Here is a 15,990-nt window from a genome sequence, read left to right as displayed (position 1 = left end):
GAAACTGAGTTCCAAAGCAGTAAGCACTTCTTTAAAAAGGCCCAGAAAGCTGAAGATCCAGAATTTGGGTAGTAGCAGAACACAAAACTGTTAGCACTGCTCTGCCTAACTTTGAAGACTTCCACCTCAGAAATAAAGATGAACATTTCCTACCTGTTAGGGTTCAAGTGTGAATTAGCCCCAAACATGAAACCCTCTCCTGAGACGAGGAAAATATCAATTCAGCCTCTACCTATAGAAGAACCATATATAAAGTATCTACTTCCAATCCATATGTATTCAGGGTGGGGCAGAAGTAGGTTTATAGTTGCTTACATGGAAAAATAATACAATAATAGGTAACAATACAAGAATAAACTGTTTTACATACTCGCAACTATAAACCTACTTTTGCCCTACCCTATATATACCATATATATCAACTAATCTTATTCCCTAAAAAGGTAAAATAAGATAAATTCTTTAACCAATAAGCACCTAATAAACCTAGTACTTTATATTCAATCATAAAAAATCCTACTAAAATTCCAGTATAAAAAATATAAGAAAATTCTATTGTAATGGTGGGAATGCAGACCGGTGCAGCCACTATGAAAAACAGTATAGAGTTTCCTTAAAAAATTAAAAATGGAACTGCCTTTTGACCCAGTGATTTCACTTTTAGAATATATCCTAAGAATCCCAAAATACCAATCAGAAAGAATATATGCACCCGTATGTTCATAGTAGCATTATTTACAATAGCTAAGATTTGGAAACAGCCCAAGTGCCCATCAGTAGATGAGTGGATAAAAAAGCTGTGGGGCATTTACACCATGGAATACTATGCAGCTGTAAAAAAGAAGGATCTCTTACCCTTTGGGGGTAAGCATGGAGGGATGTGGAGAATACTATGGAGAATATTATGCTAAGCAAAATAAGCCAGTCAGAGAAAGACAAATATCACATGTTCTCACTTACATGTGGAATCTAAGGAGAAAAATAAATTGACGAACAAGATAGGACCATGGATATGGAAGCATGAAAAAGACTAACAGACTTCAGAGGGAAGGCAGGAAGAGGGCTGGAAGGGATTAACCAAAGAACTTATAAGCATATATGAACAGCCCATGGATACAGACAAGACAGGTGAAGACTTGGGTGGGGGAGGGGAGAAGGGGAGGGGAAGATGGGGAGAGGTGGGTAAAGGGGAGAAAATTGGGAACATCTGTAAAACTCCCAAAAATAAAATAATTAAAAAAAAATAAACTACTAAAATTCCAGTATAAAAAATATAGGAAAATTCTATCATAATATTTCCAATAAACACACATACACAACACACATATCAAAATTTAATATAGAGAGATATTAAGTTTGATTTTCAATGAACTATTTCTCATGAAATACCAGTTACGATGATTTCATATATACATTTGCTTTATTAAAATTATGGCACTTACTATAACAGCAGAAATAATTACATGGCTTCACATCCAGAAGCAATAGAATTGTGGAGGTGCATTCCTTATTACCAATAAAAGTAAAAAAGTTTTAATGTTCCATAAGCCCTTAATTGCATAAAATATTATATTTAGCCTCATTTACAGCCAACACATGTATTTAAACCAATTATCATTACCTTTCTTTTACATTCTGCAAAAGAAATATGTTAAGTAAATACATATGGTAGGACATTCGAACATAATGAAAATTAACCATCATCCATGGGAAAAATACAAGCCAATAATTCCTCTTTTATAAACTACTGGATATTGCCACAATGATTTTACATTTTTTCAGTGTTTTCAAAGTAAAATCCAAAAGGCTCCACTAAGTGCCATGTTGAAAGGCAAAATATTTTTTAACTGCAGCACCTTTAGACGACAAAAGATTGCATCCTGTTCAACCACACTATATAAACTATGACATTTGTGGAAAATATGTACAAACAAACTTAAAGCAAATGTTCTATCACTTGATAAACATTGTTTTAGTAAGCAGTTCTTGGAAGCAATATTAACATCTGGTGATAAGAACTTCCACAATTTTGAGTTTTCCATATGCTATCTTCATGAAAGAGGAAACCTGTAAACATAAGGTGTAAAAACCATTTAAAATAAAGATGTAAAGTGCACTCAGTACACTCTAGGAAGTACTATCTGCCTATTCTTAATCAAGTAATATTCAGGATTAAAATATGGTACCATTTTTTAAATGCATTGAGTATTTAAGATGTAAAATTGCAACAAATTCATAATCAGATCCAGCTGATAAAATAACACGTCTAAGAGGATCCACTTAAATAAATGATAAAATTCCAAGACTTAATTCCCCTTGTTTTGTTTAAAGCAATGATATTCCAGTGTTTCATTAGCCCCTTCAAAAGTACCATGTTAAAAACATAAAATTAACTTCATCCTAACCAAAGACATAAACAGATTCTTTTCTAACAAACTGCTAAGCTTTGGTTATGTAAAGTGCAGCTCAATATGATGCCATTCTAGCCATTCAAATACATCTAGCAATTTTTCAGTTCAACACCATCTTCAAAATAATTTTCTTTTAGATTCAGTTAAGGTCTTCTATTGATATTCACATTCATAATAACTCAAATTCTTCCCAAACAATCTATAATTCCTAAATAAGTGGCAATGAAGCTTCAGAAAAACAGCAATTCATATTTGTGCTATAACACATTCAAGATCTAGCTCTACATTTTTCCTTTAAATACTTTCACACTTTTTGTTGTATAAAATTTTCAAGTTTTATTATGATACAGGCAGTGCATTCCATCACCCTCATAGCAACTTCTGAAGTGAACCTGTCATTTGGAATCTGTGGGAAAGGAAGCAAATCAGGATATCTTGTTTTTAAACTGTCTACACCGTAAGCTTCCAATGTGTGGACATCATTTGTCAGTCCTTCAAGTTGCTGACTATATTCCTCTATTTTTTGTGCAAGTGCGGTTGGCTTTACATCTTTATCAGACTTCCCCCTCACAGCATAGTCAGCAGCAATCAAAGCTAACTTGGTAGAAAGGTAACATTTGAAGCATACCCATTCATTGGCATTTTTATGCAGGTCATTCCTGGCAGCTGAAAAATTTGCTCTGGCTTGTCTTAACCACCTTCGTGCTTCAACTGGATTACCAACTGACTTGAAAGTGGGAGGAACAAAGAACCTTTGAGAGTAAGTCTGTCCAGCTGAAGGTGGGCATTTTTCTTTATTTTGTTGTTGCCTTTCAGATTTATGGCTCGTTGCTTCTTGATTCCATGAAGTATAAAATCTTTGAAATGAGTACTTGTCTGACTGAAATCGGGATGCTGAGGTTGAAAATGTCCGCCTTGAGGCTCTGTCTGCATTTTGGTCTAGAAAAGCCTGTTTCTCTAATCTGTTAATTTCATTCTGCAAATGTTTAAAAACTTCATTAGCAATGTCATGATTCTCTGGATTTTTGTCAGGGTGCCATTTCAAATATAACCGTCTAATAATCTTTTTCCTTTCAGATTCTGGAAGCTTCCAAGCTTGCTCCACCACTGTTGTCACTTCTTTTAAAATCTCTGGTAAAGAATTCACCTTAAGCTTTTTGGGGGAATGGTGTTTTGAAGATGAGCTCTTGTGGCTCTCTTTACTGGAGAAAAGAGGAGGAATGTTTCGTACACCAGGTGCTAGGAACTCTGTAGGACTGGTTGGTGTAGAAGGGGCACTGTCTCTGCTTTGAGAGCTTTCTTCAGGCCTTGAAAACTTATACAGATCAAGAGAGCTAACTATTTTATATTCACTATAACCAATATCAATCTGATAGATCTTTCCTAGAAAACTAGAATTGTCAGCATCTTCTCTTTCAACTTCTTGTACAATAATTGCATATGTATATGTTGGCTGGTACGATCCATAGATATCACCACCTTCAGCATCAACAAGGTACCCAACATATTCTCCTGGGTAGAAAACATTCATTGGATCCATAAGCAGAGTATAATGAATTTCAGCAGGTATTGGAGTGCCAGGCATTGGAAGTTCAAGTTTTGATGGTTCTGAAGAGTCATATTTCACTCCTAAACTGTCAAGTTTCTCACTGATTCTATAAATATCATTACATCCTAGCATAGCAATTAAATATGAAGTGTCAGAAATCAAATTGTCAGTTGCTGATTTAAGTGTCATTGCTAATGCTAGTAGGAAATTAATGTCTTTACTGTCTGAATGTTGTATGTAAAGCAGGATGACAGCATTACCAAATCTCTTCAAAAAAGCAAAAGTTTCACTCTTACTGTGGGGAATAGGATTAAAACCTTTAACTCTTAATGTTGTTTGAAGCTTTTCAAAACAAGACACTTTCAATCCTTCTCTTAGAGCTTTGCAAAGTCTTATGGCTTTTTCTTCATTGGCCAGGAAAGCATTATCATTTTCATGCTTCATAATTCTAATTAGTCCTGTAATGAACTGTTCAGAAGATAAGAGTAACTGCAGTCTTCCCTGAAGAGAACACAAGGCTCCAAACTGACAAACTTTGGGGGTCTCCTCATCTAATTGCTCTTCAAGTATACTGCTCAATAAACGAGGTCTGAGTTTTTGAGGAAAAAGCATTATCAACTTAGTATGAAATCCATGGTCTTTCCCTAAATAGCACTGGCTAAGATCAACCAACATCTGCACACCAATATTCCCCTGGATTCTACTTTTATAATGTGGTGCATCGTCAAACACTAAGATGCTGGACTTGACCAATCTACCATCCTGGCTTGGAAGGTAAAGTGCAAGGTCACGTACATTCTCAAGATCATTCCTCACCTTGACCGAATCATTTTGTAGACTCTTGAACAAACCAGAAACTACTCTCTTAACTGTACGCATTTCATTAGGATCTAATTGTTTTCCTTCAGAACTTTTGAATATGCGGCTCAACACTTCAACATACTGCTTAGTTGAAATAATATCTTCAGTACCTAAATGTTTGAACAACTGATGAAAGGTACCAAGTTCTAAAGGTAGTTTGTACAAATAAGGTTTAAAATCAGATTCATATTCTAGATTTATCACTACCTCTTCAGGCTTCAGAAGTTTCCAACCATCTTCTACCATCACAAAAGCAACCCCCCGCAGCTGAAAACGAAATTCCCTTTTTTCTGCACTGAGAAATTCATATATGCTCCTTAAGACCTTTGCTCTAGTTTTAACCATTTCTTCATCCAAAGTTGTAATGTTGCATATGTTTCTGCAGTTATTAATGACCTTATCAAGAGGGGGATCCAGGTTAACATTCAGCATGCTCAAGACTTGTTCAAGCTGTTCTTGTGGACCAAGGTCACTACCTTCTTGTTCTTTGATACTCAAGGGTGTGGCTTTCTCTGGAAGAATAGGGCAGGATGTCCATAACAGCTGAAGCACATCACATTGCTTGAATTTTGGATTCACTTGTGCTCCATTGAATTTTATAAGAGGAAGTGTTCCATTTACCTCTTGATATTGAGGATGAAATCTAATGAATTCAGCAGGGGCCCGCTCAGGACATAAAAATGGTATTAAAGACAGTTCCTTCAAAAAATTTCCAGATAACAAATCCATTCGTTCTTGAAATATATGATGGAGAAGGATATCAACTGTATTTTGCAAAGTTTCTTTAGACCAATTTTCTGTATTAGCTCTCACACTGATTTCCTTAGCAAACTGTAACAACTGCTGCTGAGAAAGTATGTATTTTAGTCCAATATTTCTTAAGAATTCCACCCAGGAGGTCATAAATGCAACTTGATTTTTGGGTTTTATAAGTTGTTCCAATTTTTTAAAGAAGTCCTTAGGAATAAACATTTTTTCGGGAAGCATAACTTCAAAAACTCTTACAGTTCTATCATAAAAATGTTTTGCTTGCTTTAGTCGACTGTTAGCATCATAGATTATCAATAAACTTTCCAATTTTTCAAAAAGTTGTTCCTTGATCTCTGACAATTCCTCAATATTTGATAATCTATTTTTAAGATAGATCAAATGTTCTAATTTTGCATCATAGGAAAGATTTTCAATTTTTGGTAAGAGGTGTTTCAAATATACCTCTAGATCATCTACAGGTACACAACCAAGCACCTCATATAGTTCTTTTAAGTGTACTTTTTCTTCAAGAAATGCAGATGATGATGATTGTGTCCACTTTTCCACCTCAGCTGAAGGAATACTTTTTGTAAGTACATAGCATGTTCCAAATTTTACAATGCTCATATAGCGACCACTGATGGATTTGTAGCATGGAAGTGACTTTAAAATTTTTATGTCATCTTGGGACATCAAGTGACTCAAATTGCAATTGAAATACATCAAAAGTGATTCAAAGTCATTTTCTACTAATTTTTCAGTTCTAAATGTTGAAGTTTGAACCATATAATGTACAGCCCTCAAAATGCTTGTGGGGCTCTCTATGTTTGCTGTGTGACATGACAACAGGGGAACAAATGCACTGTCTTTTGAACATATTTTGTTCAAGGCAAGCTGAATACAGCCAGCTTTCATGAGAGCATGAAAGACTTTATCACTTTGAGCATTTGGAAAAACTGCAATGTGCATGAGGCTTAGAGGAAGCAGAACATCCCCTTCAGGAACTACAAGCTGATTGGCTGAAACAGTAAACTTTGTTCCTGGAAGCAATGCCCAGTCTTTTAGGATATCAACAACAATGTCAAATGTTGGTTTAGTTTCTTCTTGTTCTTCTTTCACATTTACACATTCACTGATAAAATGCCATGCATTCTTAAGCCAGGACTCACTTGCAAAATTATCTTTCCACTTTGTACAATTTTTGGTCTTATATTCACGAGGCAATACAGAAGCCAACAAATCAGCAAAGCTGGAAATGTCAAACACTTTTGCAACTTTACAGTTCAATAAAATATTACTGTATTTCAAATATAATGTATTCATGAACAAATCTTTGCGGGATGGAATCAATTCATGGTATGTTGTTAGAAACTTGGGTCGTTTTGCATCAAAAATTTGCAAAACACTGTCCAGTGTAATGAGAAGGGGAAGTCCCTCCACTTCCATCTCATTTTCTTCTGCATCCTTAAAACAATAATCAACTAAAAGTTTTAAACTATGAAAAAGTTTTAGGTTAGTCTGTTGGAGTCGACAAGGCAGCTTCCCAATATGGCAATTAGTATCAGGAGAGGAAAATGTCATTAAAAAGGACCTAACATCAGCAGGAGTTACATAACTAACAGGAATATCTGCATCTATAAGACAGTGGTACAGATTAGCAGTTTCATCACAGTTGTAAACCAAATTGAAACCAATTTCTAAAAGTAGGTGTTTCAGTCTATAGACATTCTCTGCTACTGTTTTCCGTGTTGTGATATTATAATCTGCATTTTTAAGATGCTGTAATTCATCCTGCAGTAAATTGTCAAAAAATGGTCTAGTTTTATTTGAAGTAGACATATTAATCCAAGTAATTATAACTGCAGAATGTAAATCAGAGCCATCAATATTTGGAGCCCGTACAACAGGTAAAAGGCGTTTCATATCTTCATGAATGCAACTATAAAGTGCTTTCACTAGACAATATAAATCTGGTTGTAGATCAAGCCTGTTAACTGGGAAAAATGATAAAAATTTCTTTAAAGTGTCCTTTACTACATGAATAGGTGTGTTCTGTAAAACTGATAATGTTGGGTCAGAACCAGGAAAATATCGCTTTTTTAACTGGATTAGTAATTCAACATATGCAGGAGCTATTAATGCTGTCATTAAGCTGTTATTCCAGTCACTTCGCACACCAACTCCATTATCATCACGCCACAGATTTCTTCTGGCTGAATCTAGAGCAAAGTGGCCATTCATATGAAATGGTAAACCCGTCTCCAAAGAAAGGGGCAAAAAACAGAAGGCCCTGTGAGGTTTTTTATAGTTGTGAGTAATGCAGGCAGCTACTCCACCACGTGGGAAGAGAGTAATATCTTGGTTCTTGTGAGCAGATATAACGCTCTTAGATACTTTTTCCATACTTGAAAAACCTGATCTATTACAAATTAGCCATGTAGTAAGATTTCCTTCTGAGTCTTCAGTATCCATAGTATAGGTGATCTGTTGAACTGGTATGTCTTTGAGCTGCCTCTTTTTAGTAACACTGTCAATTACAGATGCATGAAATTGCTTCCTTTTCAATCTGTCTCCATCAGTGATTTTGCCCTTTACAGAATACAGCACATTTAGAGCTCCAGTAGTTTTATCTATTTCGCAAATAGAAATTTTTTCCATGTGATTAAGAAACATTAAAAGTTCTGCTCCATCTGACCGCAATTTGTCCAAAAGATTCTGGACCATTCTGTCTGATGATGGAACTGAAGAAATTTCTGAAATTTTTGCCATTTCTGCATTACGAAGAGGAAATCTAAACATTGTGCAATTATCCAGTTTAAAGTGGGTTCCTAAATAAAGATCCAAAACATCTGAGAATTGTGTCCTAAAATCTGCATCCAAATCTCTAAACATGCGTCCAGGACTAATGGATGTGGCTCCTGGTGCATATCTGGCATGAGGATCAAAAATACACAGAATATCATTGCCAGAAATAAAAGAAGGGCAGTCTGTAATATGATACACAGAATTGAATCCTATCCCATACTGTCCAGTTTTATAAGCATTTCCTTCTTTGGTGCCTTTTCCAAGATTCTGAATTCCTCTGACATCATCCTCTGTAAAAGGTTGGTTGTTATACACACAAAGTGCTGGCCCCTGTAATGGGGCCCACTTATCATCAAATATTCTATCTACTGGATGCTGTCTAGGATCAAACACAAAACAGATTTCTGTGGCCTTTGCATCATCAGCATTTTGAAGAAGTTCTTTCAACATTTCCTTTTCTGAAGGATAGGCATTAAGGATACTCTTAATTCTGCTGGTGAGTTTTTCTTTCTGTCCAAATTCTGTACCAAGTGTTGTAAAACAGATGTTGGATGCATATCTTTCTAAGGCTTTATGTCGCTTTGGTACTGCTCCTAGTTTTACAGCTACTTCTCTGGGTATATCAGCATGACAATACTTTACAGTGGTATCCTTTACTTTTATCCAGGGACAATCATTATAGCATAAAGATTTAGCAGGAAGAAGCTTAAGATTAGTATCTGGCAATAATATTTTGCCATAATTTTTCTCACAAAATTCTTGTTTCTTTTCTCTAATGAGACTCCATATTCCTTCACTAATTATTCGCCGGCAAAGCTGAAAATTCTCTTCTGTCATTTGCTTTGTTCCCCTTTCTTGATCAATGGATTCCAAAACAAAGGCAAAATCTTCAACAGTAAATGACTGTCTTACACCCACACTTTCAAAAAGTTCACGGAAATTATTTTTATATTTATTAGGCAACTGAAAAAGGTATGGTGCTGCTTCAAAATTCAAATGAAAAGAAACTTTTTCTGAGTCAACGTATGCATTCTCAACTAGAATGAAGCTAAAGGGTTTTAACTTTTCAGCAATTGATAACTTAGTTACTTCATTTTGCATCATTGCTTCATGAAGGTATTTGTAGCAAGCATTGGTGATATTCTCCTGGTATAATGTGATTCCATCATCAACTGATTTTGCAACTTCTTTCAACTGGTTTACAACCAGATCAACTGTTGGCTTCCTGAGTAATCCCAAAAACTCCTTAACAGCCAATGGCACTGAACCACAACCTCTGAAGGAATGGGAGTTTTCATTTAGAATTGGCTGCAAAAGACAAACTATATCTTGATGCTCAGCTGTATAAAGGTCAGTTGCTGCAAACATGGTTTCAGGCTTAAAACTGTTACCTTTCCAGTCCAAAGAAAAACCTGCTGGTTTTGTTAGAAATGGAAGGAAGGGGATTGTTTGATACTTTGCAGCAAAATCCTTTGCTCTAGGATCCCTTACTTTTAGTTTTTCATCAATAAGACTTAATAGGATACTACTTCTTAGACAAGCAGCAGCATGATCACTTTTATTAATTTCAGTTACTGACTCTGTACGTTCTAGCATGTCATCCCATAAAATATCATCTTTTGCCATACCTAACTGAACTAGTTTAATCAAAATAATAGGATTAAGATAATCCTGAGTAGAACCATAAGGAAATCGTCCATCTTTAGTATCAAATAACTTTGCAACTCGTCCTTCAGGGTGAATTAATCTTGATGGCAAAACCAAAGGATGTCCCTCCAAAGAGCAAGGAATACATGGAGTAACGCGAAGAATTCCTGAGAATTCATCAATCTTTTCATTTAAAACAAAATTCATTAAAGGATCTCTGAGTTCTGCTTCAATTTCTTGAATATTTGGGAAAAACACTTCTGAAAAAAACTGTTTCTCTGAAAATGTATTTTCAAGCAGTATCTGTTTGCAGCCAGCTTCTTCAAATCCTAATTTTACTGAAGAAGGAAGTTCAACAGCACAAAGGTTTTTTGACCCAGTCTTCTTGAGGTATTTCAAAAATATCTTGAAGGCTGCTGGACCAACATCTCTTCTTTTAAGTATAGAGTCATCTAGAAATCTCACATTCTTCATGGAAACCCACGTAGATCCATCAGAAAAGACTCTGGTCAATTCTTTCCCTTTTCCATGAGCTATATCTTCATAAAATCCTTGACAAATTACAGAAAAATCGTCATGAACTAAATCAGGATCAGGCCACACTGAATAGTAGGTATAATCCATTAACTCCCCACTGGTGGCCAGGTCACGTAGGACACTGAGAGCCTCTAAGTAAGCTTTCACAATAACGTGTCTCATGAAGGTGGTATTCCATCGCCCTTTTGTATCTGTCTTCCAGATTTCTTTTCTATTGGAAGTTACAGCAAAGCACCCATTGATGTGAACTGGCAATCCTGTTTTTATTCGTAAAGGTAAATAGCAAAACACCTCTCCAATGTGTGGTTTCACAGCCCACTTCTGGTCCTGGACTTCAGAGAGCAGAACTCCTACAGCCCCACAAGGAACCAGTCCTAGTCTTCTTCCACTTTCATTCAGGGAAAACTTTAGAGCCTCTCCTGTATCCATGCAGGTACATATGAGCCACGTGGTGCACTCTACTGTTTTTTGTGACAACTCATCTGACGGCTTTTTTGATTGACCAGATTTGGCCATTTCAAAGAGAGCAGCTGGGTCATCATCTGGACCTCTAAAAAGTGGCGACTGTAAATCAGCAATCCTTCTGAACACATGGTGAAATTCTTCAACTGTGATCTGAAGAATGCAAGATGACTTTGGTGCATCAGTAGGAAGCTTTTTATTACTGCTGCTGCAGGTTTTCATGAGCTCAGCAGCTTCTTTTAAAACACTTAAGATAGGTGCATTCAATGCTTTGGAAGAGCAGAATTTTTTTTTAATTATTATTGTATCTTGTGCTAAGCTAGGATTGCTTTCCTCAATTTTCAGGTACTTCAAATACATTGAGTTTACACTCTGAGTGAAAATGATAAGCCTATGTCCACAGAGACTGAATTCATCCACAAGAGAGTAAATATCTGCTGTATTATAGCAGGTATTACTAACTTCACTCACTTTCGCTTCCTGCTGAGTTCTAAAGGACAGTCGGAAAAGAGTTCCACTGTAGCTGTAAGGTGTTTCTACAGTTAAGGGTAACTGACAGCCAAACACATCTATAAATGGTTTGAACTGATTAGGAAATTTCCTAAGTCTTTTCTGTTGTTTACTCCAATTAATTTTGATCCCAGGATTAGATTTGTCTTTAATGTGTTTACTGATATGGTTTATGTTTGGATCGAACATTATCATGAATTCTCGACTCATAATGATGGGAATGTCAGTAATATGGTACACAGAATTAAATCCAAGACCAAATTTTCCAACTTTATCAACTTCTTCTCTTTTTAAAGATTCTCCTAACCTAGTTATGTTCACAAAGTCTGAATCTGAGAACTCAGAATTATTGAATGACCACAAAGCAGGTCCATGACAAGCTGCCATCCCTGGGTCCAGAAGATTCTCCCTAATGTCCATATTTCTTCTCATATCAATCATGAAACTGCATTCTGTTGCATTTGCATCATCAGCATTTTGAAGAAGTTCTTTAAAAATATCTGACACTGAAGGATATTCTTCTAGAATATTTTTAATTCTTACAGTAAGTGGTTCTCTTTGTCCTGACTGCTCAAATCCCATGTTTTCAGGATTGATCAATCTTGTACTAAGGCATGGAACTTTCAGCCATTCTGCAGTTTTCATGGGTATGTCCTCATGCACCAAAATAATTGGTTCCACTGAATCTTCCAATAAGTCATTAAGGTCATCAACTTTGATGTCACAATAACAGCATTCATGAATTGGCTTCATGATTAGTTTAGAAGGGTTTCTGTTATGATGTATAGGAACTGGTGTGTTGGGGCTTACTGGAATCTGACTGCTATATAGCCATCTGATAATATTCAACATAAGATGAAGATTTTGTTTGCTTTCTTGTTCACTGAGATCTTGATCACTTTTGAGATATACCTTCTGAATAACCATAGATATATGATCTGATGTCAGCTCCTCTATTGAACCACAGGCCTTAAACAGTTGGTGGAATTTTGCCATGGTTTTAGGCACACTATGCAAATAAGGCTGAAGGTCAAGATCATGGAATGGTTTTATCACAGCTTGGGCGAGGGGACAAAATTTTTTGCCAGTCCAAACCCATGGAAATTTTAAGGCTCTGAAAGCATCTTTCCCTTCATTTAAATGATCATGCATGAATCCATAAATTTCAAGCAAAATATGCTGGAATTGGTAGTAGTCTTCATCACTAAAAGTTTTTGAAGTATACCAATCAACAACAATTTTAAAGTGTTTTAAGACAGCACTGATGCTAGGTTTTGTGAAGATACCTAAAGCTTTTTCCAAGTTGATATGGATACTTTCAACAAGAGGGAGTGCTGAGCCAACTAGAACTGCATGGGCTGCATCACACATATCTGGCGGTGCACAGAGACTACAGAGATCCCCTTTCCATATTAAAGAGCCTGGATAATTTGGAGGCCTTTTCTTGCAAGCTGGAACCCATTTTATTCTCTTCAGTGTCATCTTTCCTTCAGATGACTGCAACAGTGTATGATTTTTATTTAAAACCAGTAAGAGTGTTTTGGCTTTCTTTGTAAGAACTTCCTGATTTGGACAAACACTGACCTGTAAGGCTTCAATTTTTTTTGCCACTTGCACAACATCTTTCTCTTTGAGACTGGCTTCGTTTTTTAAACCAATCTGTCTTAAAGAGTGAAGAATATCTGGTGAGGTGAAAACTGATGGTGGGAAGCAAGTATCTTCTTCATTATAAAAGAGATCCTTTAGTACTTCTATATCAGGATCAAAGAGTTCACTGGCTGATACCATTCGTTCCTGTGAAATCTGAATGAATTTTAATGGAATTAACCAATCAAGCACATTTGGATTCTCATTTTTAAGAGAGGATAGATTCTCAAGGATCCATAACATAAGGTGCATTATCTCTTCATGTGAATAAAATTCATTTTCAATATCTTTTAAAACAAGCTTTAAGCAGCTGGAGGTCTTTAACTTCTCTATTTTCAACATGTTTGCTAAGCGAATAGTAGCTTCATCACTACTGTCTATTACTGAAATAGAGAGTCGCAGGTTTGGAGGAAGTTTGGCAGTGTGGTGCAAGACTTTACAACCTTTTAGTTTTGTATAAGAGGAAATTCCCTGACCAGATGAATGGTTAATTCGTTTAAATATTGCCAATTCCTGAATTATTCTTTTTTCCTTTTCATTGCTATCGGTTAAACTGGCTAAGAACTTCCTTAGGGCATCTTTGTGTGTCGGAAGTAGTGAAGCTATTTGATTACACAATTTCTGCAATGGCATCTTCTCCATTATCTGCAAAACTGCACTTGGTAATGGTGAATGAATGTATTTTTTAATAAGTGGATGTTGTATGGAGGCATCTAATTTTTTAAGGACAATCCCTCCAAGTTTTTGTACAATGTCAGCTAAAAATTCTGGAAGCTGTGCTTCAGATTCATCATCTAAAATGACTAATGATGGAATCCTGAGTCTAATGAGTTCCACACATGTCTGACCTTCTCCTAGTGTACTTCTGGGAATAAGTGGCATCTCATCAAATAAAGTCAAATCCTCTGAAAAATGTATATATAGATTCTTCCAAACCATTTTAAGCCATGAAACAGATGGATGATTTTTGTCTTCATCAAATGGATACCATTGAACAATCAACTCTCTACCAGGCCAGAATGTATTCATTACTTCTTTGATAAGGCGTGCAAATCGTTCTGGATTTAGAAGCTGCAGCTGAGTACACGGTCTTCCTGTAAATCAGATACAGACATGTTATAAATATGTAATTCTACTAAAACTTATTTAGTTTTCTATTCCTGCAGATTAGATAGTACCAGAAAGTCATTTTGAGTTTTAAGTACACTGTAAAAATGCAAGGATTCAGCATAACTGGGTTAAAATAATTTTTAAATAATAGAGAATCTACCCCAAAATCCATAGTTATAATAAACTAAGGGAGAAATAATTCTCTGGAAAGTGCTTATTTTAAATAAATATGTAAAATGTATTTATATGTGTTTTTTAAAATTATCCTATAATGTTCTACAAATGGAATCAACATGGAAAGTAATTTTTAGTGGTTATTCGTCTATAAATAAAAGTACCAAAGAAAAGTGGATAAAGTTCAAATAAGTACCATTTTATTTAGGGGTAAGTAATTTACAAACAATCCCAACAGGAATTTCTTTTGTTCATGTTTGCAGGAGCCACATGGCTGCACAAGATAAAGAGAAGGGCCTGAAGTATGAAAACAGAGGTTGGAGTCTCTCAATTGACCAACACTCGCTGAATCTGAGATATCAAGGAGACTTAAGTTTTCTTTCAACAACATGTGTCACTTAATCTTCCTGGGACTTGCATGCTTTCATCTGGAAAAAGGATCAGGGTGAGGTTCTAGGTCTCAAGACTGCTCTATATACATGCTCAAGTGAGGAACGTATTCACAACTTTTCCAAAATAGCTTTTACTTAGCTACTAACTGCTTATTAAAGTATGTTCTTCAGAGCCCTGGAGTTTTGCAGAAATGCTTCAGGGACAAGCAACAGAGCACATGGGGTGTTGCTGCGAAGGCAGGGGCTTGCCAACACCAAGTAGCTCCACTTCGGGATGTTTCATAAACTAGGAAACTAAAAAGATTTTGTCTGGGCAAAAAGGTTTTGCTGATTTTTAACCACTAGTGTAGAAATTAACATTTTATTTCTAAGTACATTTTGTATTTCAGAGTATTTATAGCACCAGTAGGAACAAAATTTTAAAATAACACTATATACATATAGGTATGTATTTGCCCATATAGGGAAATAAAAAGCATCTCAAATTCAATCCTATGGAAAACTACCATCATTTTTTCCCTATGTACATATAATTTCTAGACTCTTGAAACACTAACTTTGAAAAAAAGATATGAAAGAGGCTATAGCTCAAGCCCCTTGAAATTTCTGTATATCATTATATTTTAACCAAGGATGAACACCCTTATTTCAGAATCTTACACATCAGGAAGATGACTTTACCTTTGCCCAAATAATTTATCTCTCATGTTACAACAGACATTTTAAAATTACTGCCACAGAATTTTAAGCAAGGGCACATTTTTGCAACTTTTGGAAGTTGTCAATGCCCAAATTCTAAATATTTTCAGTTTCCACATTGTGTGATTTAGAGTAAATCAAGTAGTAATATCTGAGAAATCATAAAATCTTGTCAGGAGTCTGATTAGTACAGCCCCCTTGGTCAATTAGTCCCATTAAAATATAATTCTTATAATTAATTTTTAACAACAATGTTTTAAACAAATACTTACTGAATTAATAATATCCAAAACATAAGTAACACAAAAATATAACACCAAAGATACAAAAACGAGTTAGAAATTAAAGTGCACAACACTGAGAAAACAAAAAATTAAATGTGTACCACACTATGTTCTAGGTTAATAATTGCCAAATACCATGCACTTTGTAAATA

The 15,990-nt window shown here is 35.5% G+C and overlaps 1 protein-coding gene across 1 annotated transcript in view; it reads right to left on the bottom strand.

Moving 5' to 3' along the window:
* Positions 1-1,401: 1,401 nt before the first annotated feature.
* Positions 1,402-15,990, bottom strand: part of SACS (sacsin molecular chaperone) — a 45,618-nt gene continuing 31,029 nt past the window's right edge. The window contains exon 9 of the mRNA XM_087814367.1: positions 1,402-14,273. Within this exon, the coding sequence (XP_087670493.1) occupies positions 2,716-14,273 (11,558 nt within the window). The 3' untranslated portion in view covers positions 1,402-2,715. The remainder of the gene's footprint in view (positions 14,274-15,990) is intronic.

The sequence above is a fragment of the Miniopterus natalensis genome, chromosome 2, assembly GCF_054644295.1.
Source record: "Miniopterus natalensis isolate mMinNat1 chromosome 2, mMinNat1.hap1, whole genome shotgun sequence".
Classification (NCBI taxonomy): domain Eukaryota; kingdom Metazoa; phylum Chordata; class Mammalia; order Chiroptera; family Miniopteridae; genus Miniopterus; species Miniopterus natalensis.
This window is presented reverse-complemented; position numbering and strand designations above follow the sequence as displayed.